This window comes from Auxenochlorella protothecoides (genome assembly GCF_000733215.1).
Source record: "Auxenochlorella protothecoides strain 0710 unplaced genomic scaffold scaffold123, whole genome shotgun sequence".
Taxonomy (NCBI): Eukaryota; Viridiplantae; Chlorophyta; class Trebouxiophyceae; order Chlorellales; family Chlorellaceae; genus Auxenochlorella; species Auxenochlorella protothecoides.
Window position 1 is genome coordinate 62,102 of NW_011934304.1, and position 26,625 is coordinate 88,726.

Consider the following 26,625-nt stretch of genomic DNA (forward strand, 5'->3'; position numbering starts at 1 on the left):
TTGGACTGGGAGACGGACTGGGGCTGGGAGACGGGCTGGGAGAGGGGCTGGGGCTGGGGGACGGGTTGGGAGAAGGGCTGGGAGATGGACTGGGAGATGGACTGGGACTGGGACTGGGACCGGGAGACGGACTGGGACTGGGACTAGGGCTTGGACTCGGGGAGGGGCTGGGGCTGGGTCTGGGACTTGGAGTCACTATGGGCGGCAGCACAGGCTCCAGCTCCGGAGGTGGTGCCGTTTCCCCGAGACCAGGGAAGCCACTGAGCATGTGAAGCACACCCTCCGTTGCCAAGAGGTCTGCAAGGACGATGGTGGCGCCTCCTACCGCCACATTCCCTGGGGTGGGCAGGGCCATGGGGCTTGCCACATTGCAACAGGTGGACCAGCCTGAGTGCATGCAGCTGGACAGAACCACCCCGGTCCAACAGTTGCCCCTGGTGTCAAACCTGGCCCGGACGATGTGACGGGCACCAAGCCCCCGCTCAGGGTGTCGACGGAGGGCGCTGCCTCCAAGTCTGCCAGCTTCAGCTGGCCTGGTACCAGGGTGTTCTCGAGCAGGGGCTTGAGGAAGACGGGGTCCTGGAGTTGCCCCTCTGTCAGGAGGCCAGATCCAAGGGCGGAAGCGAATGCCGCGTTGGTGGGTGCCAGGACTGAGAAGGCGGAAGACGTGTATGAGGGGGGTAAGCATGGTGAGATGAGGTAGTCCAACGGCGTGGGATCTCTTGCTGTCCACAACCTCAGGAAGGGCGACACGTCTGGAGAACTACAGGGAGCCACCAGAGCTCCCATTCATACCTTCCAGTAAAACGATTGAGCCATCAAGTCCACGGGATATGCTATGCTTTACATGGCAGGGATGCCCAACATACCAAGCGGGATGGAATCAAGAAGTCAAGGGACAAGGAACTCACAGCACACAGTGGGGGAATGCACTGTTGCAACTGCTTGTTTAAAATCACAGAGTGCAAGGAGCTCTGACAAGGTGATCAGCCAAACAGCGCCCATGCATAATACTTGCTACTGCACAATCACAGTTGTTCAAGGTGTGAATAAGATTCCCTTCACCACTTGCCGGGTCGCGTGGGAGGCGAAGATGCGATGACTGGGGCCTTGTAACCCTGCTGTGGGGCTGGAATATGCTGGGGGGCTGGTGCTGCCACTGGGTGCTGGTGATGGTGATGGTGCGCGTGGGGCTGTGCCCTTTCCCTGGCCTCCTCCGAACTGGTCTTCGGGCAGCCACAGCAGCAGCGGCAGGGGCAGCAGACGATGACGAGGAGGGCGTCGAAAATGCTGCAGATGAGGTTGCAGGGCAGACAAATAACGTCCGTGCAGCAGCCCATGACGTCTCGGCTGGGATACAAGAGGGCGAAACCATTGCGCGCATGCCGCGGACAAACTATCTCAAAAGCATACCGGCGGGTGCAAGAGCTCGGGCAAGCGACCCTGGTCCTGCATGAAGGCTGGAGAAAGGTCGTCCCGATTACCTGGACTCGGCGGTATTAGACCTGCTGTTCTCCACAGCCCACGCGACTGCAGTGAATGGAACAAACTACTCTGTTGTGGCAGAATCTGCCACATGAGACGTACGCGCTCTCCCACGCTTGGGAGTGTGACGGAAGCTGCGACGCGCTTCTTGGCTGGCACACGCAGGACCTCAGACACAGGCCAGTCGCGCGGGAGGAGCACAAAAGTCGGACATGAGACCCCTCATAGGAAAAGGAATCAGTGTCTTTGGAAGATATCCCAGCCTGCGCCCCGCCTTTCCGACAACGCCAGGGCACCACAGCGCAACCGCACAGCGCGCCTATTTGTCCGGGAACCCCCCCGTCCACGGGAAGCTCGCATCAAATTTCAGCATGTCTGCCGCATCAAAATCGTTCTCGACCGTGTTGCTGGGGGGAGGAGTGGCCAGCGGCTACTTCGCTCGGGAGTGGATCAAGGAAGGGGGCAAGGGGAGCGATCTCGCCATCATCTCCGATGACACGGTGAGCAATACTGAATTCGTGGTGAAGTGGAGTAGATGTCATCAAGGACCCGAAGTTGACGCTCCATGCGCACCGTGCAACTTGCAGGTGGTCGCCTACGAGCGTCCTGCACTGAGCAAGGCCTACCTGTTCCCCGAGGGTGAGCTGGTCTTGCATGCGTGCAACCGGTCGTGTTTTGAGAGTGAATCTCTAAATTCGGGCGCTCAGAATATATTTGGGTGGATACCTACATGTCTGCCAGCGCTCCTTGGCACCTACCAACCAACACCTGACCTTGCCATGCTCCAGGTGCCGCTCGGCTCCCTGGATTCTACACCTCTGTGGGTGTGGGCGGGGAGCGTCAAGATCCGACCTGGTACTCCAGCCACGGTGGGAGGCTTGCTGATGGATATCGATTGTTGGTAGCAAGACTGATTGAGCAGAGACAGTGGGGAGGTTGTTGTGCGCAGCATTATCAGCCACTTCACCATTGTAATCATTCACACGACATTGTCTTGCCCTGCAGGCATCGAGTACCTGACGGAGACAGCAATCAAATCGGCCGACCTGAAGAACAAGACGCTCACGACTGAGGATGGCACCGCCATCTCTTTTGAGAAACTCGTCATTGGCACTGGCGCTCGGGTGCGCGCCATGCCCTGGTGGTTTTCTGGTGTACAGACTGGGCCCACTTGCCACAATGGCATGCATGCATGCATGTACGTGTCTGTGCTGGGCCATTTCTGTCCTCCTGAACCCATCCTTAAAGTGTGCTGGCCTTTCTCGGTTGTCCTTTTAGGTGACCCGGCTGGAGGACTTCAAGACTCCAGGTGCTGACCTTGAGGGTGTCTACTACCTGAGGAAGGTCGCTGATGCCGATGCTCTTTTGGAGGGCATCGCAGAGGCCAAGAAGAAGGGGCCAGATGTTAACGTGCGTGCGGTTGGAGCTGGGCGGATTTGGGAGACTGGGTAGTTTATTGTTGGGATTAAAAGCGGGTTTGTCCATTGGAGTTTGGAAACCTGTCTCGGCGTGTGTATCATTGTCTCTGCTAGCTATCGTCGATCAGGCATGCTGGGGTTGGACAGGTCATATTCCTCCTGTACAATGACCAGTAGTCTCCCGGGATGAATATCGCCAGATTCCCCCACTTGCAGATTGTGATCGTCGGGGGCGGCTACATTGGCATGGAGGTTGGGGCCGGTCTGGTGAAGCATGGCGTGAACCTGACGCTCGTCTTCCCTGAGAGCAGGTAGCTCACGGATTGGAGGCTGGGTGTCTGAGCGTTCATGCCGTGCACTCTGTCGCCCTCGCAGTGGGGTTGGCAGGGCTGTGCACCAGTCTTGTGGCATGGCCAGATGCTGAAATTTGTCCCTCCTTGCGCGGCGCTGCATGGCTGGCGGCCTTGAGCCTGCTGGCCTATAAAGTACATCATCACATCATGTACTCTGCCAACACACACCACCTCAGGCTGATGGAGCGGCTGCTGACCCCTGAGCTGGCTGGATTCTACGAGAAGTACTACGAAGGTGATGAGCTGATGCATCTGTGCAACTTGTAGCTCAAGGTGTTGCAGGAGAGTTGAGTGCAGACTTCCTGATGGCTCATGTGCATGCTCGACGCGGCCCATGCTTGCAGGCAAGGGCGTCAAGCTGATCAAGAAGGATCTGGTGACGGCCCTGGAGGGCACAGACGGCAAGGTGGGTGGGCTGAAGGGTGCACGGGTGTTGGATGTGACTTGGGGGCATTCCTGTGCAATCTTGGAAGGCACAGGCATTAGGCTCAAGCGACTGCTTGTACTTGTGTCCCAGCGAGGGGGGACTCCGAGGATGCTGCACACGCCAACACACCGTCTCGGGTGCATGTCAGAGTCCTCCCCTTGTCGGCGTGCTTTGCCTCCATCTCCCTTCCCGGGTGTTGCCCATCGCAGCACCCCCCCCGGCAGCCTCCCCATCCCTTTTCCCCCTCATCCTTCAGGTCACCACCGCCGTGCTGAAGAGCGGGAAGCGCCTGCCGGTGGACCTGGTGGTGGTGGGGACGGGCGCCCGGCCCAACGTGGAGCTGTTCAAGGGCGCCGTGGACCTGCTGGAGGGCCCCCCTGGTGGCATCAAGGTGGACGGCAGGTTGCAAACCTCGGCGCCAGGCGTATTTGCCGTGGGCGACGTGGCGGCCTTCAAGCCGGCCTTCACGGGGGAGCTCACACGCCAGGAGCATGTGACCAATGCAAGGTGTGTAAAGGGGGGAGGGGGGGGATTGAGATGCTGGGGTAGTAGGGTGGGGACGGAGCACTCACTGATCCAGGATGGGGTGCCAGAGCGCGGCGTGATTGGGGTCTGACCACCTTGGTGGTTGCCGCGCCTAAGCCACCAGCGCGCTCGACAGGGTGGAGGGCCGGGGCGCCAGGTGCCCACCTTGGTGCCCCAACGGCGATCCCACTGCCTTCCCACGCCCACCGCCCTGGACCCCATGTTCCTCCTTTCCCAGGCTGACTGGGGCGTACGTGGCCCGTGAGATCCTGACCCCGGGCACCCAGCCCGAGTACGACTACCTGCCCTTCTTCTACAGCCGCGAGTTTGATCTGTCCTGGCAGGTGGGCCCAGGAGGAAAGAGGGCAAAGGGGGGGGTAGGAGTGCAGGAGTTGAGATTGCACTGGGATGCAATGGACTGTGCAAGACCGTGGTACGAGGCGAAAGCGGCACTTGCTGTGAGGCAGCTCTCTGTGCTCTGCAATAGTGTGTGCCATGGAGGCGACGCCCTCCGGGTCAGACCTCTCTTTTATGAACACACACTCACGTAAACAACACACCTCTGCTCCACAGTTCTATGGGCAGTCCCAGGGGGACCCCGTGCACTTTGGCGACCAGTCCAGCGGCAAGTTTGGCGCGTACTGGATCAAGGATGGGACCGTGGTTGGCGCTTTCCTGGAGAGCGGGAGTGAGGGTGAGTAGCTGAGTCAGGAGTGTGGGTCGGGGATTATTGTTGGGGGCTGGATGCACAGGTGCCGGGATGGGGCGATGGTCATACGTGTCCTGTGCTGGCTCTGGTGTGGCTGGGGGGAGGCGCGGGCAGATGGATAGGGGACGGACTGTGCGCCAGGGAAAAGGCATTTTTGCAGGACTTTTTCGCGTGTACTGCTTCGGTTCATCGGGCCCTCCCCACGCCCACCTGCAGAGGAGAATGCGGCCATCAAGAAGGTCATCCAGACCAAGGCCAAGGCCCCCAGCGACCTCCAGGCACAGGGTCTGGCCTTTGCGGCCTCTCTTTGAGCATGGGAGAGGAGGTGCGCCTTGCCTCGCCACATCGAGGAAGGGAAGTGACACCTTGCGTGAGGAAAGTCTAGGCTCTGTTTTCCAAGCAGAGAAGACGAAGGAGCATGCTCATCTATTTTCAACAGGCCCCGGCAGAACTGCGCTATTAGCAGCCATCCTGCATCACACCTCGTCACCCATGTACCCTCGTGTTGACTGGCTGTTCTGTTACACAAGAAGCATCATCTTCTCAGAACGGTGGAGACCGCAGGGCACAGAGTCTACAGGAATTCATGGCACCAGGCAAGACCAGGGGCTCGTACGTGCTGTCTCCGCCTCAGCGAGACTCCTATGCGAAGACGTCGATGGGCAGCGATGCGCCGTTGGTCGTGAAGCTGCAGGGAATGCGGGGTTGGGGACATGAGTGCTGAGGGAAACCTGCTCGAGCAGAAAGTTGCTGAATCGAATGTCACAACCTCGCACCCACCAGGGGCAGCACCCACCCGGCAAGGCAGCACCCATTCACCCACTTGTTGTGCCATGGGTCGCCAATGTGCTCAAACAGGTTGGTGATGGGGCCCTTGCCGGTGGCCTTGGCCTGGGCGACAAAGCCCAGGAAGGCCAGCTGCAGGGAGTGAGGAGGGGCGAGGGGGGGGGGGGGGCAATGGAACTGGAGAACACTATGGCATGTGTCGTATACAAGGTAGAGAGCTGAGCGCAGGTTCCGCATCCCCCCCTCACTCATCCCAGAGCCCCTACCATTGCCAGACGGCCATTCTTGATCTCCTTGAGCTTGAGCTCATTGAGGTTCGCCTCCGAGGTGCTGCAAGGGTGGGAGGCTTTCGCGATCAGACCAGCGGATCTCAGCAACATCCTGGGAGCGTGCCATGCACATGTGCACCCTTGTCGCCATGCACGACAACAGAGCACACTGGACCCCTCCAGCCCTCTCCGGGAAACCACCTACTTGGAGAAGCCCAGGGGGTCGAAGATGTGGCCGGGGTACCCAGATACGCCAGTCCCCTTGAACTGACTCTCGAATCCTGGGCAAGATGTCATGTGGGGGCACAGGGGATGAAGCAAGGCGCAGAGTGCGATGATGCTGGGAAGTGTGCCAAGCATCCCTGACTCTGGTGGCCATCAAGCACACTACCCCTTCCCACAGCAGCCGCCTCACCCAGGAAAGAGCCTGGCTCCCCCTGGCTCCCAGGCTTCTGGATGTCCTTCAGGCGCTTCAGCTCCACAAAGTTGAAGGCAAAGAGCTCGATGAGGAGCAGGGGCTCTGTGGGTTGAGGGGAGGGAGGGAGCAGGTTACACACTGGCATCATTCCCTGAGAGCTGGCGCGCGACGGGTGAACTGCGCCCGAATCAGAACTCATACCCTTCTCCCACCACAAACCCTGCTCACTGAAGGGGATGGAGGAGTTCTGCTGCGAGACGAGACCAGCATCGTACCACTCTGGCACGTTGAGGATGCCAATCTTGGTCAGCAGGCCAGGGATGAGGATGCCCGCCACGCCCAGCATGGCCCAGCGCCCGTTGTTGAGCTCAGCATTGCGGAACCTGAGACGAAGCGAAGGCCAGAGAGGGTGGTGATGGGTCAGAGGACCAAGCCAACTTTACATGTCAGATCCCTTTGGGTTCCCATCCTGCAACTCACCAGTCCAGCGCCTTCTTGTTCACGCCAAGGCTCAGGGGGTCGAAGCCGTAGCTGCAGAGGGCATGTGGACATGAGTGGGCTCGGATATGAGTGCACGAGCATCGCGGCCCTGCATTCATTGCAAGGAACCCCGCATGCCCATGCCCGGAATCAAGATCCCTGGAGACCAGAGCCCCCCTCCGTTCGCCCACTTACTCTCCTGCACGAGTGAGGAGATGTGGAGGATTAGTTTCTTGCGCTTCATCGGTACGCATGCAAGCTGGGGACAGCACCGTTGGCCGCCTCGTTGCGCACCTGGCAGGGATCCATCGAGGTGGGCGGGGGCTTTGGCCCCCGGCTGCCACAGGGGCCGCGCCTCCGCATGCACCCGGACAGGGGTCCTAGCCTGAAGATGAGACGTAAGTAGGGAGGTGAAGGACAAGCGCGGTGAGCTACATCCACGCCCACCACCCCGGCATCACCAACCTGTCGGGCATGGGCCGGGCGGCACAGGGGGGTCCGCGTGAGCGTGAAAGTCTGCATCGCACCAGGAGCCTGGCCTGGAATGGGCTGTTCTATCTCTGGTTTTGGGGCTGGGGGGCGAAACTCGAGCTTTGGGAGGCAGAAGATGGGACCCGCTGGGGACCCTCCCCGAAGATCGGATTGCGATTCGCCCTGGGCGGTCTTGTCATGTGTGCGCCTTGGGGCTCGGACCGGGGCCTCCTGAGGCTCGAAAATCGATTGGGACCCCACGGCCAAATCAGTCCGAAAGCAGCATACCTCTGAATAAATGAGATGAATCCGACATGCAATCAGTGCAAGTAGGCTTTGGGGCGGCCTCCAAGCGAGGAGGGAGCGCTGTTTGTGTGTGGTCTTTCGGGGCCCATGCGGGGCTGGGTCGAGGTGTCGCTCCCTTTGGGCATGCTTGCGGCAGTGTGCGGCACGGGGGCACTGCTCAACAAGCCATCAAACGCCAGACCACCTTCCATGCCGGGCGAGGAGCTGGTGAGGCTCTACGAGTTCGAGGGAAGCATGCATGGCTCCCACGGCCTGCATTGCCCCCCCGGCCAACCTCTTTCGCGCAAATCCTTCGCCCTGCACAGGCGTGGCTGCGTCTGGTGGGGTGCTGTCCAGCCTAGAGATAGAAGATGGCGACTCACAGCACAGCACCGGCAGGGTCACGGCTGAGATTCTGGTGGACGCCCCATGCCAGACGGTAACAAGACGGGAGGAGGCCCTGGGGTGGGCGGTGGCGACATGCATCTAGGGAAGGGGTATGCTCCAGATGAAGAGTTGGCATGGGCTGCGACGGCTGTGAGAAGCAGGGAAGAGAGCCGCGGCACTGTGCAGTCCCTGCGGACATTCTCGCCCCTCTGCCTACCCCTACGCCCTCGCGCCCGCCTGCCTCGCAGGTGTGGGACGTGCTGCTGGACTTTGAGCGCCTGCCGTCCTTTCTTCCAAACCTGACGGCCTGCCAGGTGGTGGCCCGCCCCCACGTGGGCCGCCTGCAGGTCCTGCAGCGTGGCAGCGCCCACAGCTTCCTCTGGCACCTCCAGGCCCAGGCGCTGCTGGACCTGGTGCTCTGGCAGGACGGCGTGGGGGTGCGCAAGGCCAAGTTCCGGATGGTGGAGGGCGACTTCAAGGTGGGCTGGCAGTGGGGGGGTGAGTTGGGAGGGGTTGGACAGAGGGTGCTCGGTTGGGGCTGCGGCGGGAGACGAGGGGTGGGGCTGAGTTGGAGGGGCGGAGCCGGCATCTGGTGCCAGGGACCGGCACCAGGGGCAGAGCTGGCTCCGGGGCTCCATCGGCCTGGCGTGGGCTGACATGCAGCCCTGGCATGCAGCACGGCATGGGTTTCGTGCTGGCTTCGATTGTGCTGGCATGGCGCAAGGCGGTGCACGATCACGCCTGCCCCTCTCTGCATGCGCTCCCCCCTTTCGCACGCTGCTTCTCAACAGTCAGGCTGTGTGTCAGGATGAGGAGTCCTGCGCTGTGCGTGCACTGGCTGCCCACCTCCCTCCCCCTCCTCCGGACCCCTCCACGCACCCGCTCCCAGGACTTTGCGGGGTGCTGGTCTGTCACCGCCACCCTGCATCGTGGGCGGCCAGCGACGCGGCTGGTGTACGAGGCCACGGTGGTCCTCAACTGGCCGCTGCCGCGCAGCATCGTGGCCTACATGGTGAAGAACGGACTGGCGCAGAACTTGGCGGCCATCGCGGCCCGAGCCGTCCAGGTGTGGGGGGGGGCCGTCAGGGAGTCGTGCTGGCGGAGCCCTGAGCACGGCGCCAGGAGAGCGGCAAGGTGATCCAGGGATGATTGCGCAGGGTCCTAATGGACGCAGACGAGGGTGGCATGGTGCCATGACTCCCCTCCATCCCGATCCACAGCTGGAGAGGGGCAGGGAGCGTGAGGACAGCGCTGCCTCCTCGGATGTCCAGGAAGACTCCTCCTCCGCAAAGCCCTGGTCCTTTGGCTCCGCCCAGGACTCCAAGGCCTGGGTGAGGGGGTCGAGGGGTGCTGGCGCGGGGGACACATCGGGGGTCAGGGAGGCCCTGCTTTTGGGGCGCGAGGATGGAAAACCTTGTGGCCGTGGATGGCAAGGGGCGGGGGACGTCCTTGCAGAGGCTCTGAGGTCATGACTCCCGATCTCATGCGTGGAGCATGTGGACTGCCACGCCCTCCTATGTGGATCCCTCGATTCCATTCCATCCCCTTCCCCCTGACAGGAGGCTGCTGCGCGGCCATCGTACCTCGGCATCGCCTCCGTCCCGCTGCCTGCCAGGGTGCCTGGGCCCGTAACAGAGGTGCGCTGCAGAGGCGAGGAGTGCAGGGATTCGGGATGGGTGTGCATCTCGTACCTGCGCAGAGGTAACGGGCGCCACCCCTTGTCCCGAGCTGGCAAGGCATGAGCTCAGCGTCGCCTGCAGACCATGCTCCCCGTTTGCCCTGGCGCTCAAGCTGCTATCCCGATTGGCCAGACCACAAAGCCTTCCTTCTCCGCCGACATTCCCCCTCCCACCCCCCTTCACCTGCTTCTCGGACACCGTTTGATCCCACAGGGAGCGCCCCAGGGCGTGCAGGTGCATCTGCGACGCCTGGACGAGCTTTCTTCACTGCATCGCCGCGTGGTCGCCAGCGTGGCCGTCCACGCCCCCCGCGCCGTCATCTGGGAGGCCCTGACAGGCTACAGTGACCTGCCCGGCATCATCCCCAGCCTGGAGACCAGCGAGGTGCTCCCGCGGCGGCCCGGACCCGCGCATGGTCTCCTCCGCCTCCGCCAGGTCGGTGCTGGGGCGCTGCATGAAGCGGCATCCGCACACCCACATCCCTTGCGCATTGGCGCTGGGACGGAAGCATGATGGAGGTATTGCCCGGCGGGTCCCTCTTGCCACCACCCTCCAGTTGTTACCCCTGCCTGGAGCCGCAGTCACCCAACTCCTTCCCCTCCTCCGCCTCCTGACGGCCAGGTCTGCAGCAAGCGGGTGGGATACCTGTCGCTCCAGGCGCAGGCGGTGATGGAAGTCCTGGAGAAGGAGCAGAGGTGCGCGCTGGGCGGAAGGGAGCCTGGCGGCTGGGATGTTGCAGGGCATGCATGTCCGTGAGCATTGAGACAGAGCAAGCGACTCCTTCTGTTTCCACCTCTTCGTCGCCGTCTTACAACCCCCATTGTGCGCAGAGAAATCCAGTTCCGGCAGGTGGAGGGCGACCTCGACTTCTTCCGTGGCAAATGGATGGTGGAGGACGACGTCGAGGAGGTGGGGATGTGCGGGGAAGGCAGGGAGGGCGGGGGGGGGGGCGGCGGCACCTTCTATACTCATTGGTGCATGGCTCCCATGCCCCTTCTGCCCTGGTATGGTGTCAAGGGGTCCAGGCCAGGCCCCCGCCATAACCCGCTGCCCAATCCCCACTGCCACGCAGGAGACGGGCGTGCCTGTCTGCAAGGTTACGTATGCCGCCGAGGGCAAGCTGCAGCACAGCGCGGCCGTCACGCAGGTCCTGGAGCCCCTCCTGGAAAAGGTTGACTGGCTGGCTTGGTGGGGGGCGGAAAAGTTGGGTGCGGGGGGCTCCATCTCCCCTGCTGTGGATACATCAGGGGTGCGGTTCGACATCACCACTGTCACGCCAGGGTCCCCAACCCACACACAGGTTGTCTGTGGAGAGCTGACAACTAGTCTGATGGCGATCAAGCAGCATGCCGAGAGGAAGGTGCGTGGCCATAAGGTCTTTGGGGTCTGGCGTCTGGGGGAGGGCATGCGTACAGCGGCATGAGAGGGCTCAAATGGTGTAGGCCATGGGTCCCCTCAAGCCCCTCACGGATGACCCTATCCATCACAGGCACACTTGATTGCCGGCACCACCGCCACCCCCTCTGACCAAGAAGGTGTGGAGGCACAGGAGTTCCAGAGACAGTGAAGGGAAATCTTGCGCATGCAGTGTGTTGCGCGGTTTCTGGACCGGGTGACAGGGGTGGCTCGTATCCCAATTGCAGGGGCGGCTACCTTTAGTGGGCATTCAGTGGAACCTGGGTCCAAACCTGCCCCTCCCACTCCACCTGGCCCGCAGAGGAGAGCTTCCGGCGCCTGGCCGAGGAGGTGGAGGCCGCGTATGGCAAGCATCGCATGATCCCGCCCCGGGATGTCTTGCGCGCCGATGGGCGGTGAGGGAGGGGGTGGGGTTGGGGTCTCGGTGAAATGTAATACCGGCTGGCTAGCCTTTGCGGCGCGGGGTAAAGCGTTTGCATGCCGTAGTTGCCATGCAGGCTTCTTGGGACTGCTGCCCCACCCCTGTCCTTCAATTTCAGCCTCTCATCTCACGAAGTCTCAGTCGGGCTCGACGCTGCCTCTCTCTGAGTGCGCCCCCCTCCCTTCATGCGCAGGTCCCACCTGGAGAAAGCCATCTCCCAGCATGGGGGCATGGCGGTCGTGCTGGCGAGGCTGGGATGGGCGGCCGCCAAGCGGGCCCGGAAACCGCGTGGCTACTGGTCCAACCTGGAGAATGTGCGCGCTGAGATCCGCGCCTTCATCATCGAGCACCACCTGCCAGAGGGTGGGTGGTGTGAGCCTTGTCTGTGTCCCGCGGCAGGACTCACCCCTGCCCGCTTCGTGCCCGTCTCATTGGAGCGCGCTTGCATCCCATCACCGCCCTTTGCCTGATTCCTGGCTCTGAAAGGATCACACAACCCCACCCCTGCAGCAGCCCCAGGCCCCTCCTCACCCCCTCCAGCTCTCCATCCCGCTCCCACCAGGCATCATGCCGCACAAGACGACGTTCGTGCGGTGCGGCAGGCACGACATTGCCCGGGCGGTGGAGCGCTTGGGGGGCCTGCACCACCTCACCACCGCGCTGGGGTACAGCAATCCCAGGCCTGCAGGGGCCGGCGCGACGCAGTGGCAGGCACATGTGTCCAAGGTCGCTGCCGTCACCAAGCTCTCCGGCAAGCAGGTGCGTGGGCGGGGCGGGTTCCTGGCCGCAATGCACGTGCTTGCTGTGCCGCCGCCCGGGTCAGGGAGGGGTGAGAGGGCTCCTGGGCCGACTGCCCTGACCCTGCCGCCACCCACAGGGGCTGTTTCACGTGGCAGCATGCACATACGACAAGGAGCCCAAGGAAGACGGGCAGGACCAGGGGGAGAGCGGGGTGTCGTAGCTGGGCGCAGCCGTCGCTCCGCACCGGGGCGGTGGGGCCCGCAGCGAGCCGGGTTCCCGTGGTGCCGATCCCTGTGCGATGAATCTAGGTACCGTGCCCACCTGCAGTCCAGACGAGGCCAGAGCAGGGTGCTGGGGCGAGAACAGGGCGGGCCCCGGCGAGGCGCGGGTTCACTTGCATCACACCCTTCCAATCAGAGTGTGGGTGCAGACATGTAAAGAGAGGGAGAGTGCCGGGGCCCATGTCCCTGCTCACTGCTGTGCACTGCCTGCGCTCCTGTTTGCAGCGGGCACCCGTGCGCCATGCGCACGGCCGAGACTCGGAAATGAGCGCGGCAGGGACTGGGTTGCCACCAGTGCGGGGGTGGCTGCCTGGTGAGGCATGGAAAGCTATCAAGAGGCCAGTTCAGCTGAAGGTGTGTTGATACGCTGCGCTGTGGCTGCCGAGCTGCACGCCGAATCTTGTTCAGAACTGCATTCCCAGGGTGCCGCTCATCCCGACAGATTCTCGGCCAGGCTCGCACACCACGGCCCTGAAGATGTACATGGCAATGCCTGTCCTCCCCGGAATCACAAGAGGGGTCTGTGCCTTCCCAGTCTGACTCTGTCCTTCACAGCAGTGTTGGTCATGGCAGACACTGTGCATTACCTTTACAACCAGCCAAGCAGTGGTGTCAGGGGGTGTCTCCAGGTGTGCCTTCCCACTTCGTCATTCTTCCACAGGGGAATCTCCTGCACCCCGTCCTCTCTCTTCTGCCTGTCCAAGACGGCGACGGAGAGACCCTCATCATGACACCCATTCCCAGGGGCAGCTTTGACTGACGCTTCAAAGGGACAGCCTCTGGTGTTCCGTACCACAGCAGCCTTCGTGTCGGCGGCCCAGAGATCGCTCCTCTCCTCACACCCCGCTCGCGTGCTGGGGGTGCAGGGACACCGAGACCACCGCGCTGCCGTGCAGGAAGGCCTGGCGCAGCGTCCGCTGCCGCGCCTCCTGCCACCGCACCGTGCGGCCGTCGCGCTTGCCACGCATGAGGACGGTGTACCGCTCCGAGACGTCCCGCAGCACGAGGTTCAGATGCTTGTCAAAGGCTGCGAGCCTCCCTGGTCCGGCAGGAAGGGGAAAGGTGTGTGGAAAGGGGGCCGCGATTCGTGCTGGGAGAGCGAGAATTGCCTGGGGCATGGACTGAGATGGCTTGCGTTTGGCCCCAGCAGCAGTGCCTGCAGGCTGTGGGCTGATGCCCGCCCCCCCCCGCCCGACCCCAAGATTGACAAAACAGCATCCAGATGGGGGCAGTCCATCCCCTTCACCACAGGCCAGGCAGCTCTGACCACGCGCTCGCCAACCATCTCACCTGTGCATCGCCCACGCACACCATGGGCATGGCGTGTGACGACCAGCAGGGGCGCACCGCTTGCCATGGCCCCCTTCAGGAGCAGGAGGGGGCCTCCAGACACGCCGTTGGAGATGGCATCCAGTGGGTGGGTGGCATGCCTGGGAGACAGGGGGATGGGTCCCGCATTCACACCTGGCATGATGACCTGCTGTTCCAGCACCAGGGGAGCAAGGCATTGGCACCATTCCCACTCCTGACCCACCCACCCCGCAATTTGTCAGTCCCTGCAGCAGGGAGAAGCCCACCTCGCTGATCGGAGGGCTAGCTGATGCTGGTACGAGCGCCTGCTCACGCGGGCCTCCGACTCATTGCTCGCGGATCGTACCTGCGAGGAGATGCGGTCCCACTCAGCGATCATCGCACACCGGCCGCATGCAACCTGATGCCAGGCAATCGACTCACGGTTGCCGGGGCAAGATAGTCTTCGTGATCAGTGGGCAGCAGCCTCCGGTACGAGTACAGATTGTTCAGTGGCTGGGCGCTTGGGACGGGCGGCAGGCAAGTATCGGAGGCAAGCGCGGCGAGCGGATCGAAGTGCCGCGACGCAAAGTTCAGGCTGCTGCCATGCATGCACTCAGCACGGAGGGCGTCTCTGATCTGCGTGTAGACGACGGAAGTGTACGTCTAGGCCGCTGTCAACTGAGACCAAAGATCGCAAGGAGAGGATCACAAACATGAAGGAAGCGGGTGGCTTGGTCGGACCTGTGGGAACTCGTGCATCCGATTCTGCCCATGCATGTCGGGGTTGATTTCGAAAATGCCCGCGCCCGCGGCGGCCATCCTTGATTGTTTACCCCTCCACGTGAAGCCTCTCCAATCAATCAAAACTGTCGCCGTGGAGACTTTCACCTTTTAAATTTGACAGGGAGTAATTCACACAAAGGTTGTGTCATCCCAAGTCGACTGTGCCATCAGGCCTGTACAGATGGTCTTCCTACTTCTTCCGCGCTGCCTTCTCCACCAAGCCAGAGATGGCAAAGCGCTGACGCAGTGTTGCGCTCACCTCCTCCAGGCTCACTCCCTAGGAGAGGAGAATGTGATTGTCAATCAAAAAGGACGTGCGGGAAACCTTAGGCTAAAAACTATCGCCCACCTTTCACCCACCTGGTGATTGAGGAAAACCATGGCATGGTAGAGCAGGTCAGCAGCCTCTGACACCGTTCTTTCCCGGCCTGGTGGTAGGAGATGAATAGGTTCTGAGGCATTCTGCACAAGTCGGCTGGTTGTTTCAGAAAAAGCATGCATGGCAACCGATGCAGAATGTCTTGCTCGTGGCAGCTTTCAATAGGGTTATGAAACGCAGGCGCCCATCAGAGCCCACTCTGATCCACCCGCCCGACGTCCTCTGCCTGCTTCCGGCACCACCTCACCCTCGTCCTCCTCCCATGTGGCACAGAGCTCCCCTGCCTCTTCGCGAATCTTGCTACACAGCAGCTCGGGGTTGCTCAGCAGCTTGGCGGTCCAAGACGGCTTTGCCCCTGCGATGCCACATTTTCAAAGCCTGAGTTTTGGTGGCCGTTGGTCTGCTCATCTCAATCAGCGCGAGGAAATGTGTATGCGCCCCGCATGTGGCATAACGCACGAGCCATTGCTATGCCTGTCAGGGTCTCAAGCATAACCATGGTCTCCCAGCCGGATACGCCGCAGCCCGCTCACCCTCGACTGCGGCCTGCGCCCTCCTATCGGCGATGATGCGCTCCAGTGCAAAGAGGGTGGGCAGCGGCGACTCCGCGCGGGAGGTGTGGGTGCCTGCCTCGCGCACTTTCCCGTCCTCCTCCCGCTTCAGGGTCGTGAAGTAGCAGGTGGGGGCATTGGTGTGACAGGCCGGGCCGATGGGGTCGCCCACATAGATCAGGGAGTCACGATCGCAGTCCAGGTGGACGCTCAGCACCTGCGCAGGGCGTTGTGTGGTGGTGGTGGGGAGCAGGTTACCTTGGAATCCGTTGTGGAGAGGCGACAGGCATCAAGCATGGCTACAAAAGGTGCAAACATGTGGCATGAGACCCCCCTTTCCCCCAAATACACACGGTCGCTCTACTTTATCCCACACCTTGATGAAGTGTCCAGAGGTCTCGCCCTTACACCACCGGCCCTTGCGAGACCTGCTGTAGAAGGTTGCTAACCTGCATGCGCAGGGATGGACCGACTCAGGAACATGCTACCACTTGAATTGGCAGGCTTGTGACATGCTTGTGCTTCCACCCCTGCTCCCATGGCCTGCCAGACTTGCCCGGTCTCCAGGGTCTCAAGGACGGCAGCCTCGTCTGCAAAGGCCTGCATCAAAACCTCTCCAGTCTCCACATGCTGGACTATGGCTGTGACCAGGCCCTTGCTGTCCCACTTCAGGCTGGGGAGTACTGAAGGCTGGTGTGCCGTCCCATTCCGGCCCTGGGCGGCACACGCTCTGACAGAGACGCGTCTTGCATTTGAAGCGGTCGGGGGTGGCCGATGCACATTCAATAAAGGGCTGGGTGCCATCCATGCGTGTCCCGCGCTGGAGTAGCTGGGGCATGGGCGGGACAGCGGCGCAACGAGTGCCATCACCCTATGTGCCGACTTCCTGTATCCCAGCAAGCACCCCGGCAACTAGTATTCCTGAGAACCCGTTGCTGAATGCCACACCATCTACATTGCCGTCCGCTCATTTCCATATTTGCGGTAGAGTATCACGCACATGTCCGTATCCGGCGTGAAAATTGTCACACTGCAGCATTTCATGACTGGGGCCTGCAGCCCAGATCGGATCAGGAATACTTGGCATGGGCATGCCGTACATCATGATGGTCACACCGATACATTCTGTCTGGTGTTAGCTCAGTGATCGGAGACTGTGCACGGCGATCCAGGATGCGCAAGGCCAAGCAGGCCAGGGGTTCCGGAACCTCCATCCCTGAACGAAACCACTGTCGCGCAGATGGCGACGTGCCGGGCGATGCGAGGACCAGGGCATTCCAAAATGGACTGGGATTACCTGAGGCTGCGGCCTCCCCCGCCAGCATGTCGAGGGCCGCTCACCTCATGGACGTCGCCGACAGGAGGTCCCCAGTGGCAGACCTGGTTGGCCTGAACTGGCCCATGCTCCCCATAGTAAGGCGGCCTGTAGGCGCACCCAGGATTTTGCGCTTCATTGGTTTGCTGACTCGTGAGCGCGACTGCAGCCCTGCATGCCGAACCCTGCGGTCTGATACTCGCGGTTAACAACGCACCATGGCAGGCCACACACCAGGGCCTGGTGCTGCATGCCGTGCAACCAAGCACCACAAGCCCCCTCCTGACAGCACAAGGTGTGCGTTTGCTGGGCAGGCCAGCTGAGTGGGTTGGTGCCCTTCACAGAGTCGTCAGCCTTGCAAGAGGAAGGGTCATGAAGAATGCCAATACCGCAGGGCAGCGCTGCTCAGCTGTGTATCCCATGCGCATACTGAAGGCCCATGACGCGCCTTTCAGGTTACCACCCGCCTAACAAGTGCAGTGAACGCTGGTGGGGCGGGATCCAAGCGTGCAGCGTGCGCAGAGCCCTAGCCGGCCCTACCATTGCCTGGCCCGCCTGCCCGCCTGGCCCCCCTGCCATCGTCGACCGTCCTCATAGGCCTCGGAGCTGTACCTGGACCGGTCACTCCCCCCACCCCGCCAGCGCTCCTCCTGGTAGACAGCGGCGGAGTACCGGCTGAAGCCTGGGTACTGCGCTGGATCCTGGCGATGGTACTGCGGGGCAGGCGCCCCGCGCCGTATCCGCTCGTTCCGCACCGCCCCCGGGACGTCTTGCCGGCACTCTGCGGCGCAGTGGCCGCCTGCATGGGGCGCATGGGCGGCACCTTGAGCGCTGGAGCGGCTGGGCAGTCCACCACGCTGATCATACATGCCAGCAAGCCGGCTGGGAGCTGGCATTCACAAGACCATAGCACGGCTTGCGGGAAACATGACGAAATGCTTTGCCGCACCAAGCCGCCGCCCCTCAGATATCAGAAGCCCGCGTGCGCATGGCCAGTAGATTTGAATGCAGGGTCCCCCACCTGCACCACAGTTGTAGCAGGACGGCAGGACCCGAGTGTCGGGGGCCGGGGCGCAGGACAGGTGGCCCCTGAGGCCGCAGGTCGAGCACCGCACTTGTGCCAGGTCCTCCTCCATGTACTCACAGGTGCACCCTCCCTCAGCTCTGTATGTGTGTATGGGCGAAGGGGGAGGGGGGGGAAGGCTGGGCTGGGTCCCTCCAGCAGGCACCGAGCGATAGAAATCATCAACACAAAGTCAGCCCTGCTGCTGGAGGGTCACCCAGCATCAGGCCACCCCACATCCAGGCCAAGCCTGGGCGCGCACAGGATTGAGCTCCACCCCGGCGCTGGAACAGCTCGGCACTTGGCATGCTGCCCCTGCACCCCACGCGTCTCGCGCTGTCCCTGGTCCTTTCACGGCAGACCGCCTGCCGCCTGGAGCCTCACCTGATGTAGTCCGGCTCCCCGGCCGCTGGGCAGGTGGTGTGCCCGCAACGCAGGCAGGCAGGGGCGGGGCCCCCGCCCGCCGCGCCCTCCTTGCAGTCCCTGGCCTGGTGTCCCGGGCGCTGGCACTTGAAGCAGAGGGTGTTGGGGCACTCCCGGGCATCGTGCCCCAGGGAGGCGCAGTGGTAGCAGGGGCGGGGGCGAGCGGGGTTGGGGCAGTCGCGGGCCATGTGCCCTGCCTGCCCGCACTTGAAGCATCGGCGGCCTGCGTCGTCAAACTCGGGGTCAAAGTAGCTGCGCCAGAGGAGGGGGGAGAGGGGTGAGTGGCCTGTGACAGCAGGGGGACCGGGGCCAGCAAGGAGCGCAGTCCCGCTCAGCAGTGTGAAGGGGCATCTGGATCGTGCAATCCAGTAGAGCAGTGGGAAGCCTGCAGTGCAGGGCCCCACCCACAGAGCAACAGCAGGCAAGGGAGACTCACCGGGGCATTCGGAGGAGGCGCTTGACCTCGGCATTGCCCCCGTCGTCTTCCTCATCCGACACCACCATGACCCCGCGCGGAAGGACAAGGCTCTTGGACGTGGAAGTCGGCAAGACCGTTTCCGGGCTGGCGGGGACCAGACCTGGCTCCACATCCTCAGGATTCTGCTGTGCTGGCAGGGATGCAGAACGAGAACCCCTGACTGTGGTCACGCTCCTGTCGCGCGCAGAATCGTGGCCGCTGTCATCACTGCCGCTGCCGTTGCTGCTGCTGCTGCTGCTGCTGCTGCTGTCCTCACCACCAGTTGCCAAGGCCCTTGCCCCCGGCCGAGGGCGGGGCATGGAAACTATGGGAAGGCAGCCGGTGTAAGTTTGCTTCAAAAAGCACCAGTGCTTAATCTGAGCTGGTCCTTCGAATGTCAGGGACGCTGCTGACAATGAGGGTGGCCAAAGGGATTCACCACACAGGCGCGCTAGAAGAAGCCCGCCTCGAGCAGACTCGCACTGCCCATGGACTCATATTCCGGACCTCCAACTCTGATGGATTGCTTGTCACTGGCGTACACTAGCTGTCTGCTCATATGCTTTGCTTGGGGGAATCGCGACGTCGAGCAGCGCGCGCGCGCCCCCACTTTGCAAACATGATCCGTCTGTGACCAAAATACAAGGGTATGGTCCAAAGCTGCACTGGTTGGTGATCCTGAGGCTTTGCATATTTGAAATCCGGGAATTTACTGAGAATGGCGTGAGAGAGAGTCTGACATGGCGAGCTCCCGAGCACTGTCTCTGTCTGGCGGTGTGCGTGTCGCCCGGCTGGTTCACCCCGCGACACATCCCGTGCTGCTCCCTGCCCGGACCACATGGCCTCCTGCATTCGGCAGGCGGTCATGCATGCGAAGCATGGCCACCGCGACTCCCACCTTGGAGAGCGAGCAGCGGGATGTGGCCTCCCATGCCGGGGATGCTCCAGCCGTGCACCGGCCGACCATGGAGCCGGGGGCCTTCCAGCGCCTCCCAATCGTTGCCTCCGCCAAGGAGCTGGTCAGGACCTCTGTCAGGCGTGCTTCACGGGTTGGCAACAATAACAAGCTCAAGAACGAGGCTGCCAAGGCCCGAAACAGGTGCGCTGCTGGCAGGGCGTAGCGCACCGAGCTCAGAAGGGGAATCTCGACGACATGGAAATGTCTTCACCGCATTCTACGTGCCCTGCTGGACTCCCCATCCCGCCTGCTGCTGCAATGCAGGGCCTCACGTGCCATGGACACACTGATGAAGGAGATGTGTGGGCCACTGGGCCAGTACAGGAGCGGCTTCCCCTCCAGGGAGCGTCTGCATCCCTTTGATGCTGCGCTGCTTGACCTGACGGTGGGTGGGAGGTTCCATGGAGATCCTGAGAACCTGTCTTGCTTCGAATTCCGCATGCACGCGTGCAAGTAAGCCCTGGCTGACCTTTTGCCACCCCGCTGTCACTGTCTGCAGGTGGGGGCCGAGCGGTATCGCAGGACGCTCGCTCAGCTGGAAGCCTTCAAGAAGACAGCTGTGCAGGTGAGTGTGTGGCCAGGGCGGGTGACAGGGCTGAAGGTGGTAAGGTGTGGAGCCAGGTGTGAGCCTGGGGGCACAGAATTGTCCCCCACCCAAGTAGATCGTCCTCTTGGAACCCTGCCTCACCCGCCCTGGTGATACGCGGCCCTACAGGTGACCAAGATGTACGCCAACCGGGCGGTGAAAGCCTCCAACATGCGCGAGGCGATCGAGATCCGCGAAGAAGCCCTTGCACAAGTGGAGCTGGCCCTCACGACAGGCGAGGAAGTGGAGCTGGCATGGGTGTTTAGGGTGACCTGAGTTTTTGCCGAGGCACGAGTCCTCCCGGATGACCCATGCGGTTCCTCGGTGCTGAGAAGTGCGCGGCAAGGGTGCATTGAATTCCTGCCAACCCCAAGCTTGCTCCATCGTGTGTGTGCACTCCCCCTGTCCAACTCCATCACACCTTTCACACCTCGCTGGTAGGGGCTGCGGTGGTGGACGAGCTCAAGGACATCGCGCGGAACCTGCGCCGCCTGCCCGTAGTCGACCTCTCGGGGGCCACGGTGCGTGCCAGGGGCTGTTGAGGGAGTGCAGGTGGCCGTCTCGAAACCCTGCGTGACACGGGCCCTCCTCAATAGCATCCTCCCTCCCCATTCCTACCCTTTCGCCAGGTCGCGCTGGTGGGCGCGCCCAACGTGGGCAAGTCATCCCTCGTCCAGCTGCTTTCCAGCGGGCTGCCGGAGGTGTGTGACTACCCCTTCACCACGCGCAGCATCAAGGTCGGCCACTTCTTCGTCGACGGCATGCGGCACCAGGTGGGGCACCGACGCCCCGCGCGTGCTGGGCGCCGGCAGGTGGCAGCTCGGCGCATTTGCGGGTGGAAGTGGGGCCGACCGACGCCGTCTGACCAGGGCCTGCTCTGGAGAGGGGCTGCAACCTGTTTGTTGGCCTCAGGCAGCCCCGCCGCCACTCTCACACCCTACACCGTCGACCCTCGGGCAAGGGCCTTGTAACTTCCGCACACCAACCCAATCACCGCCCCCTAACCCATCAAGCACCAAACCCTCGTGCAGGTGACAGACACCCCCGGCCTGCTGGCCCGCCCCGACCCGGAGCGGAATGCCATGGAGCGGCTGACCCTGGCCACCCTCCTGCACCTGCCCACCTCTGTGGTGTTCGTGGCCGACCTGACGGGGCAGTGCGGGACCAGCGTGGGCAAGCAGTGGGCCATCAGGTGGGGCTGACGGCCAGCGCAGCGGGGTTGGAGGGGAGGGGGAGGGGGTTGAGCATGGCATAGGGGGGGTCGTGATGGCCATCCTCGCTGCATGAGTCCTCTTCCAGACCCATCTGCACTGACTCTCGGGCCCCGAATCGCCACAGGCAAGAGCTGAAGGCGCGATTTCCCAACAAGCCCTGGCTGGATGTGTGCTCAAAGGCCGACCTTTTGGAGGCCGAGTTCCGGGTGGCCGATGCCCATCGGGCCGGGCAGGGCACCACCCAGCCTCCTGAGGCGCTGACCACGGCGGTAGAGTGGGCGGTGCACGTGCCAGAGGCGCTGCGCGTCTCTGCCACCACAGAGCAGGGACTGGACGGCCTGAAGGTTAGCCTGAGTGACACGGTGCGGGCGGCGCTGGAGAGTCTGGACGCCTGGGTGGATGCCGAGGAGGCCTGAGCTATGCCATGACATATGGACAGGTCTTGGTGTCCTGGACTTGACCCAGGAATGTGTAGTCCTCGTTGCCACAGATGGCATGGGCTGTTGCCGAGGCTCAGAGCACAACCAGGGCTAGGCAGTGGGCGTTCAGGTGGTTTCTTTGTCAGCAGGCGGGCTATGAAAGGGGTCGCAGGGGGTGTGCTTGGTGTCTCGTGTACATGGAGGCTTTCCACCTCCTCAAATCTGGGTCCTTGTATCTGATGGGAGAGCCCTGTGCACACGCAGAGATCGAGGGTTTGGGTTCCCTCGTGTGTCAATGAACCAAGGCTTGCAACCTCACAGGGCTTGTGGCTGGGCATCAAGGATCCATCGTTGCCTCACCATGATCAGACTCCTGGTGACTTCGTCCTCGGCAAGGTCCAGGTACAGGCGCAGCATGGCGATGCGTAGACCAGTTGAGATGCCTGCGTATGTCGATGAAAGGGCTTGTCCTGGCACCATCTGCTGACAAGGGGGGGGTTCTGATTGCAGCCCCATTGGTACACCACCTCCCTGCATTGCCACCCCCCGATCTGCCACTATGCAAACCCAGCTGGAAATCGCGCCCGGCGTACCCATTGCTGCTCCCGCAACCCGGTACGCTCCTCGCAGTTTCTCATCTGCACCCTCAGCTAGGACCCTGCGCGAGGGTCGCGTTCTTCTCCGCAGCCGGTGCAGCGAGGCACATGCTTGTCGTTTGGCCCCTTTCATGGACTGAGGAACCTCGCGCTGTATCGCCGCGCTGACACCAGCACCAATACCGACGGAGGCACCGGCAAGCATGTAGAGCTTCCGGAGCAACTGGTGCGCAGTGGTGACCTCCCGACGGCAGCCGTCAGCAGGAGGTGCAGCCGGCATCAGATCACAAGCAAGCTATTATGAAGCTGTGATATCCCTGTCAAGTCCCCAGTGCGGCGCTGTTGAAGTGATTGTATGCCACAATGAGGGTTCAAGACCCGCGACCATCACGCACTCATTTCAAATCATGGGCAGTGATGTGAGAGGCAGAAGTCGCGCAAGGCGTCTGCCGATGGTGTTCAAGTTTGTACTGTCAAGCTCTCAGATTATCGACAAGGTTCTTCAGGGTGCCTTGGGTGCCTTGCAGAGCAATCCGGGGGGTAAAACCACGTGGGTTGCCCCGCCCCGCAATTCCAAATCACCACCTTGACGCAGATGTCAACAGTGATCAGCTGACCCGCAGCATGATAACTCCGACTGAACGAGTTTGAAATAGCTGATCTTGAAGGAACACTCGTCACCCTGGCCATGCGAGTGCTGACCATTTCGTAGATACTCTTCCGCAGCGCCAAGCCAACCCGGAAGTGGACGATCTCGGTAGCAGCACATGGACACCGCGAGATCCGTGCCGGAGCTCATTCGGGGCCTCAAGTCCCCCCCCCTCCCCCGGCGCTCCTTTCAGGGACCGCGAATGCTGCACCGACTCTCCGGCAGCAGCACGTCCGGTCTCGCCCCAGCCCAGACCAGGCCGCCCCCGGCCCCGACACCAGACAGCTCAGCAAAGGCAGTCCCAAGCCCTGCTCCTCAAGGCAGCCCCTCCAAGCTACTGAGCTCCCTGCCCAGCTCAAGCAAGGCCCCTTCCCAGGATGCTGCAGTGAGAGCCTCACCGGCACAGCCGCCCTGCGGAGAATTCAGCACACCCCCGGAGCGCAAACCAGCCCCTGGGCCATCGAAGAAAATGTCGGCTTCCTCCAAGAAACGCCCAGGCGCAGCCGCCCCACGGCGTCCTGCAGCGTCCAACCGGCGACGACGGTGTGCTGACATCCTGGGCCGCCGGGTCAACATCCCTACCACTGTGTTCGGGTAGGCGGCAGTGGGACGAGGGGCAGACTCTCTCAGAGAGGATCGAACGCGCCTCGGCAGATATGGAACAGAGCCTTTCACCGCACCACCCTACAGCTGGGAGGTTATGCCCTTGGTTATTTACAGGAGACAGGCTGGTCACGCATTTGGATAGCAATCCTAGAGATATTTTCCCGCCCCCATGCACCACAGGGTGAAACTCAGAGAGATAAAGTACTACACCGGCAGGGTGGTGTCTCTTGATGCCAGGAGGCGCGACAGCGTCGTCGTCCACTTCCCAAACGAGGACCCGCCCAAGTATTGGTTCCCTGAAGCGGCTGTGCGGGAGTGGCTGAGGCTGTACGGACCCAAACCTCCTGAACCCAGAAAGAAGCAGCAGAGTGAGCGATGCAAACATGGCTCTTGCCCTGCAGTCTGCTTTTGAAATGAGGGCGAGGTTGCGAGGAGCAAGCCATGGCTTGGGCCTGGATGTCAGGATGTGAAACTCTCTCTCCATCAGCTACCAACATTCCCTTTGCCCTCACACCGATGCTTAGAGGAGCAGGTGGAGACTATTATTTACTCGCCGGGCAGGGAGGCAGCAGACGTGTTGACCACCTTATCACAGCGAACAGGACCGCCAGCTGCCAATCCGGCTCAGTAGCTTGTTGTGACCGTGACCCCTCATGGAGCGCCCCAGTTTGCGCCGCTGATTGAATAGAGAAGGTCCTCTGAAATTGCCTTTGCAGCATCTTACATCACGATGGGGTTGCGCGCCAGAGATGCGAGACTCAGAATTCCTACCCCGATGAGCAGTGGGCCTGCAAAATTTGGAGCCGACTCAGCCTCTCGGGAGATGTTTCGGCAGAGCGATCTCCTGATCGCTACAAGCCGTCGCATTTGCAGGTACGACATACCCACTCACCTCCTCTTTTCGGATCTTCCCAGACCAATATTACCAGAATCTGTATACATAGGTGTCGAAGAGAGGAGGGTAGGGCGATCGGCTGTTAGGAGCCCTCCTGAAGTCCTCGTGTCACGGCACCCTGTGCACATGCGACCCACGACACCAGGAGCTGCTGATCCTGATGGTGCAAGCAAGTGAACCCCTCAACGAAATCAAAATATTCGGCGGGGCCATCTCCGTGCCTCTGCCGTCTCGGCTCCAGGATGTCTCGGACTTCAGGCCAGTCCCCGACCACCAGGAGGTGAGGGCTGTGGTGGGTGGCCTGGACGGCCTCATCGACTCGATTCCTCTTGGCGAGATGCACAGACCCCAACCCCACACGCCACCCGCCGAGCAGATATTCACCGATGCGGCGCGGGACCAGAGCCTGATCGTGGAGGTCGTGGTGAGGGCATCAGGTTCAGGGATGGTGGGCGTGCATCAGGCGGGTCATCACAGCCCACCAACCGCCCATGCACATTGCCCCGCCCAGGAGTTCCAAGACCAACCAGACGAGGACGCCGCTGGCTTTTTTTTCAAGGACCTGGCAGATGTGGGGCAGGCGGTCTCCTCCCGGCTGGACAGCGTCCAGGGTCTGGGCAGCAGGGATGTGCCGCACCTTCCCCCCAGCCTCTACGTGTCCTTGGCTGCAGGCCAGCACACCGTGGCAAAGTCAGGCGCGGCATCCGAAGCGCTTGCGATACAGGTGCGTGCTGCTTGGACCGTGGTGTGGTGATGACAAGGTTGGCAATGCTCCTTGGAGTAGGCAATTCCCCTTTCGCTCAGCAGTAACTTGAACAGGCCGTCAGGAGTGCGTTTGGGATCCCCCTGGGGGCACTCTTGCAAGGGTTGTCTGGCATTTCTGTCCACCATTCTGCTCTCGTGATCTCATTCTACAATCTCGTGCCTCCCAGGTGCTCCTGGCCGACATCAGGATCCCGGCGCATGGGAGCGACTTGCTCATCTCCCTGCACACACGCAGCAGCAGCCTCGGTGCCCAGGAGTCTGAGACAGAGGCTCCGCTGCAGGGTCCTGAACTCTTCAAAAGCATCCTGAAAGGACTGAAGATCCTGGACTGGGGTCTGTTTGGACAGTGATTGGGAGCAGCGGCGACTGCGCTGCATGTAAAGTAAAACGCCTGGGCAGAGCCAGTTTGATACCCACCTGGCAATATAAAGAGCATAGAGAAGGCATCGCTCTGGGTGTTCCAGGTTCTTGGAATGTATGCAATAGGATCGGCGCATGAGAGAGAAAAGCTGCTGGTTGGTGTACCCTGTGCATATCCTCACCCACTCGAAAAGGTGCTGCTGGATACACTGTGAAGTGAAACACTCAACTTCCCGAGACTCCTCGAAACTGTCGAGCGTGCACAAGAAATAATCAATGAAACCAGCAGGCCCGGCAATAAGCATGATGATGGTGAGCTTGCGGCCATGACACCTGGCTGTGATGCGCCATCATCCTGCCACACCTCCCACCTGGCGTCATCCAACCGTCGAGATTGACGAAATGGCATCTCGATATCTGGCCAGGGGTCATGTGGTTGTGTCGCCAAGGTGCCGCTCTCAGGTCCACCTTGTCTGTGAGTGGCTCGCTCATCTTTGGTCAACCACACCCTGATTGGCGTTGATCACACGATTAGAAAGGATGGCCGAAGGTATGTGCACAGCCGTAGATGTTGTGGGGGCTTGGCTAGACCCCACAACGTGAACCGCTGCATATGTTTTAAAGTAGGAATGTTACGGAACAACACCCCCAATACGGTGAGGGGCTTGGGCTTCTTGCACTGTGCCAAGCGGCGTAGACACGATGCAGGGCACAGGTGGTGGGGAAGACTCCGGAGAGGGTGCCCCCACAACACATGGCAGT

The 26,625-nt window shown here is 61.8% G+C and overlaps 9 protein-coding genes across 9 annotated transcripts; 6 read left to right on the forward strand and 3 right to left on the reverse strand.

Moving 5' to 3' along the window:
- Positions 1 to 1,856: 1,856 nt before the first annotated feature.
- F751_1146 (Monodehydroascorbate reductase) lies at positions 1,857 to 5,228 on the forward strand (the record flags this gene model as incomplete). Its single annotated transcript, XM_011401664.1, has 12 exons — positions 1,857 to 1,985; positions 2,073 to 2,124; positions 2,274 to 2,354; positions 2,491 to 2,609; positions 2,764 to 2,895; positions 3,120 to 3,214; positions 3,433 to 3,491; positions 3,601 to 3,662; positions 3,940 to 4,190; positions 4,447 to 4,552; positions 4,782 to 4,902; positions 5,134 to 5,228. 12 exons carry the CDS (start codon positions 1,857 to 1,859, stop codon positions 5,226 to 5,228), a joined length of 1,302 nt encoding a protein of 433 aa, XP_011399966.1.
- A 331-nt stretch (positions 5,229 to 5,559) lies between these two features.
- F751_1147 (Chlorophyll a-b binding protein 4, chloroplastic) lies at positions 5,560 to 7,114 on the reverse strand (the record flags this gene model as incomplete). The annotated part of the gene is made up of 8 exons (XM_011401665.1): positions 5,560 to 5,605; positions 5,741 to 5,835; positions 5,970 to 6,033; positions 6,178 to 6,253; positions 6,388 to 6,492; positions 6,619 to 6,773; positions 6,871 to 6,921; positions 7,062 to 7,114. 8 exons carry the CDS (start codon positions 7,112 to 7,114, stop codon positions 5,560 to 5,562), a joined length of 645 nt encoding a protein of 214 aa, XP_011399967.1.
- A 620-nt stretch (positions 7,115 to 7,734) lies between these two features.
- On the forward strand, positions 7,735 to 12,490 carry F751_1148 (hypothetical protein; the record flags this gene model as incomplete). The annotated part of the gene is made up of 13 exons (XM_011401666.1): positions 7,735 to 7,854; positions 8,262 to 8,492; positions 8,903 to 9,079; positions 9,234 to 9,344; positions 9,573 to 9,650; positions 9,906 to 10,076; positions 10,314 to 10,387; positions 10,523 to 10,601; positions 10,765 to 10,900; positions 11,410 to 11,503; positions 11,723 to 11,892; positions 12,092 to 12,288; positions 12,407 to 12,490. The coding sequence occupies 13 exons, from the start codon at positions 7,735 to 7,737 to the stop codon at positions 12,488 to 12,490; spliced, it is 1,722 nt and encodes a 573-aa protein (XP_011399968.1).
- An 897-nt stretch (positions 12,491 to 13,387) lies between these two features.
- F751_1149 (hypothetical protein) lies at positions 13,388 to 14,241 on the reverse strand (the record flags this gene model as incomplete). Its single annotated transcript, XM_011401667.1, has 3 exons — positions 13,388 to 13,590; positions 13,899 to 13,981; positions 14,129 to 14,241. 3 exons carry the CDS (start codon positions 14,239 to 14,241, stop codon positions 13,388 to 13,390), a joined length of 399 nt encoding a protein of 132 aa, XP_011399969.1.
- Positions 14,242 to 14,817: 576 nt separating this feature from the next.
- On the reverse strand, positions 14,818 to 18,862 carry F751_1150 (Histidine biosynthesis bifunctional protein hisIE, chloroplastic; the record flags this gene model as incomplete). Its single annotated transcript, XM_011401668.1, has 10 exons — positions 14,818 to 14,904; positions 14,988 to 15,055; positions 15,254 to 15,361; positions 15,540 to 15,774; positions 15,934 to 16,006; positions 16,899 to 16,980; positions 17,507 to 17,671; positions 17,894 to 18,036; positions 18,446 to 18,610; positions 18,795 to 18,862. The coding sequence occupies 10 exons, from the start codon at positions 18,860 to 18,862 to the stop codon at positions 14,818 to 14,820; spliced, it is 1,194 nt and encodes a 397-aa protein (XP_011399970.1).
- Positions 18,863 to 19,780: 918 nt separating this feature from the next.
- F751_1151 (hypothetical protein) lies at positions 19,781 to 20,635 on the forward strand (the record flags this gene model as incomplete). The annotated part of the gene is made up of 4 exons (XM_011401669.1): positions 19,781 to 19,914; positions 20,038 to 20,158; positions 20,273 to 20,338; positions 20,489 to 20,635. The coding sequence occupies 4 exons, from the start codon at positions 19,781 to 19,783 to the stop codon at positions 20,633 to 20,635; spliced, it is 468 nt and encodes a 155-aa protein (XP_011399971.1).
- A 35-nt stretch (positions 20,636 to 20,670) lies between these two features.
- Positions 20,671 to 21,989, forward strand: F751_1152 (Nucleolar GTP-binding protein 1; the record flags this gene model as incomplete). The annotated part of the gene is made up of 5 exons (XM_011401670.1): positions 20,671 to 20,683; positions 20,801 to 20,880; positions 20,989 to 21,132; positions 21,391 to 21,551; positions 21,698 to 21,989. The coding sequence occupies 5 exons, from the start codon at positions 20,671 to 20,673 to the stop codon at positions 21,987 to 21,989; spliced, it is 690 nt and encodes a 229-aa protein (XP_011399972.1).
- Positions 21,990 to 22,004: 15 nt separating this feature from the next.
- On the forward strand, positions 22,005 to 22,232 carry F751_1153 (hypothetical protein; the record flags this gene model as incomplete). Its single annotated transcript, XM_011401671.1, has 1 exon — positions 22,005 to 22,232. The coding sequence occupies one exon, from the start codon at positions 22,005 to 22,007 to the stop codon at positions 22,230 to 22,232; it is 228 nt and encodes a 75-aa protein (XP_011399973.1).
- A 2,666-nt stretch (positions 22,233 to 24,898) lies between these two features.
- Positions 24,899 to 25,853, forward strand: F751_1154 (putative ran guanine nucleotide release factor; the record flags this gene model as incomplete). The annotated part of the gene is made up of 4 exons (XM_011401672.1): positions 24,899 to 25,018; positions 25,115 to 25,162; positions 25,250 to 25,462; positions 25,671 to 25,853. 4 exons carry the CDS (start codon positions 24,899 to 24,901, stop codon positions 25,851 to 25,853), a joined length of 564 nt encoding a protein of 187 aa, XP_011399974.1.
- Between the last annotated feature and the right edge of the window lie 772 nt (positions 25,854 to 26,625).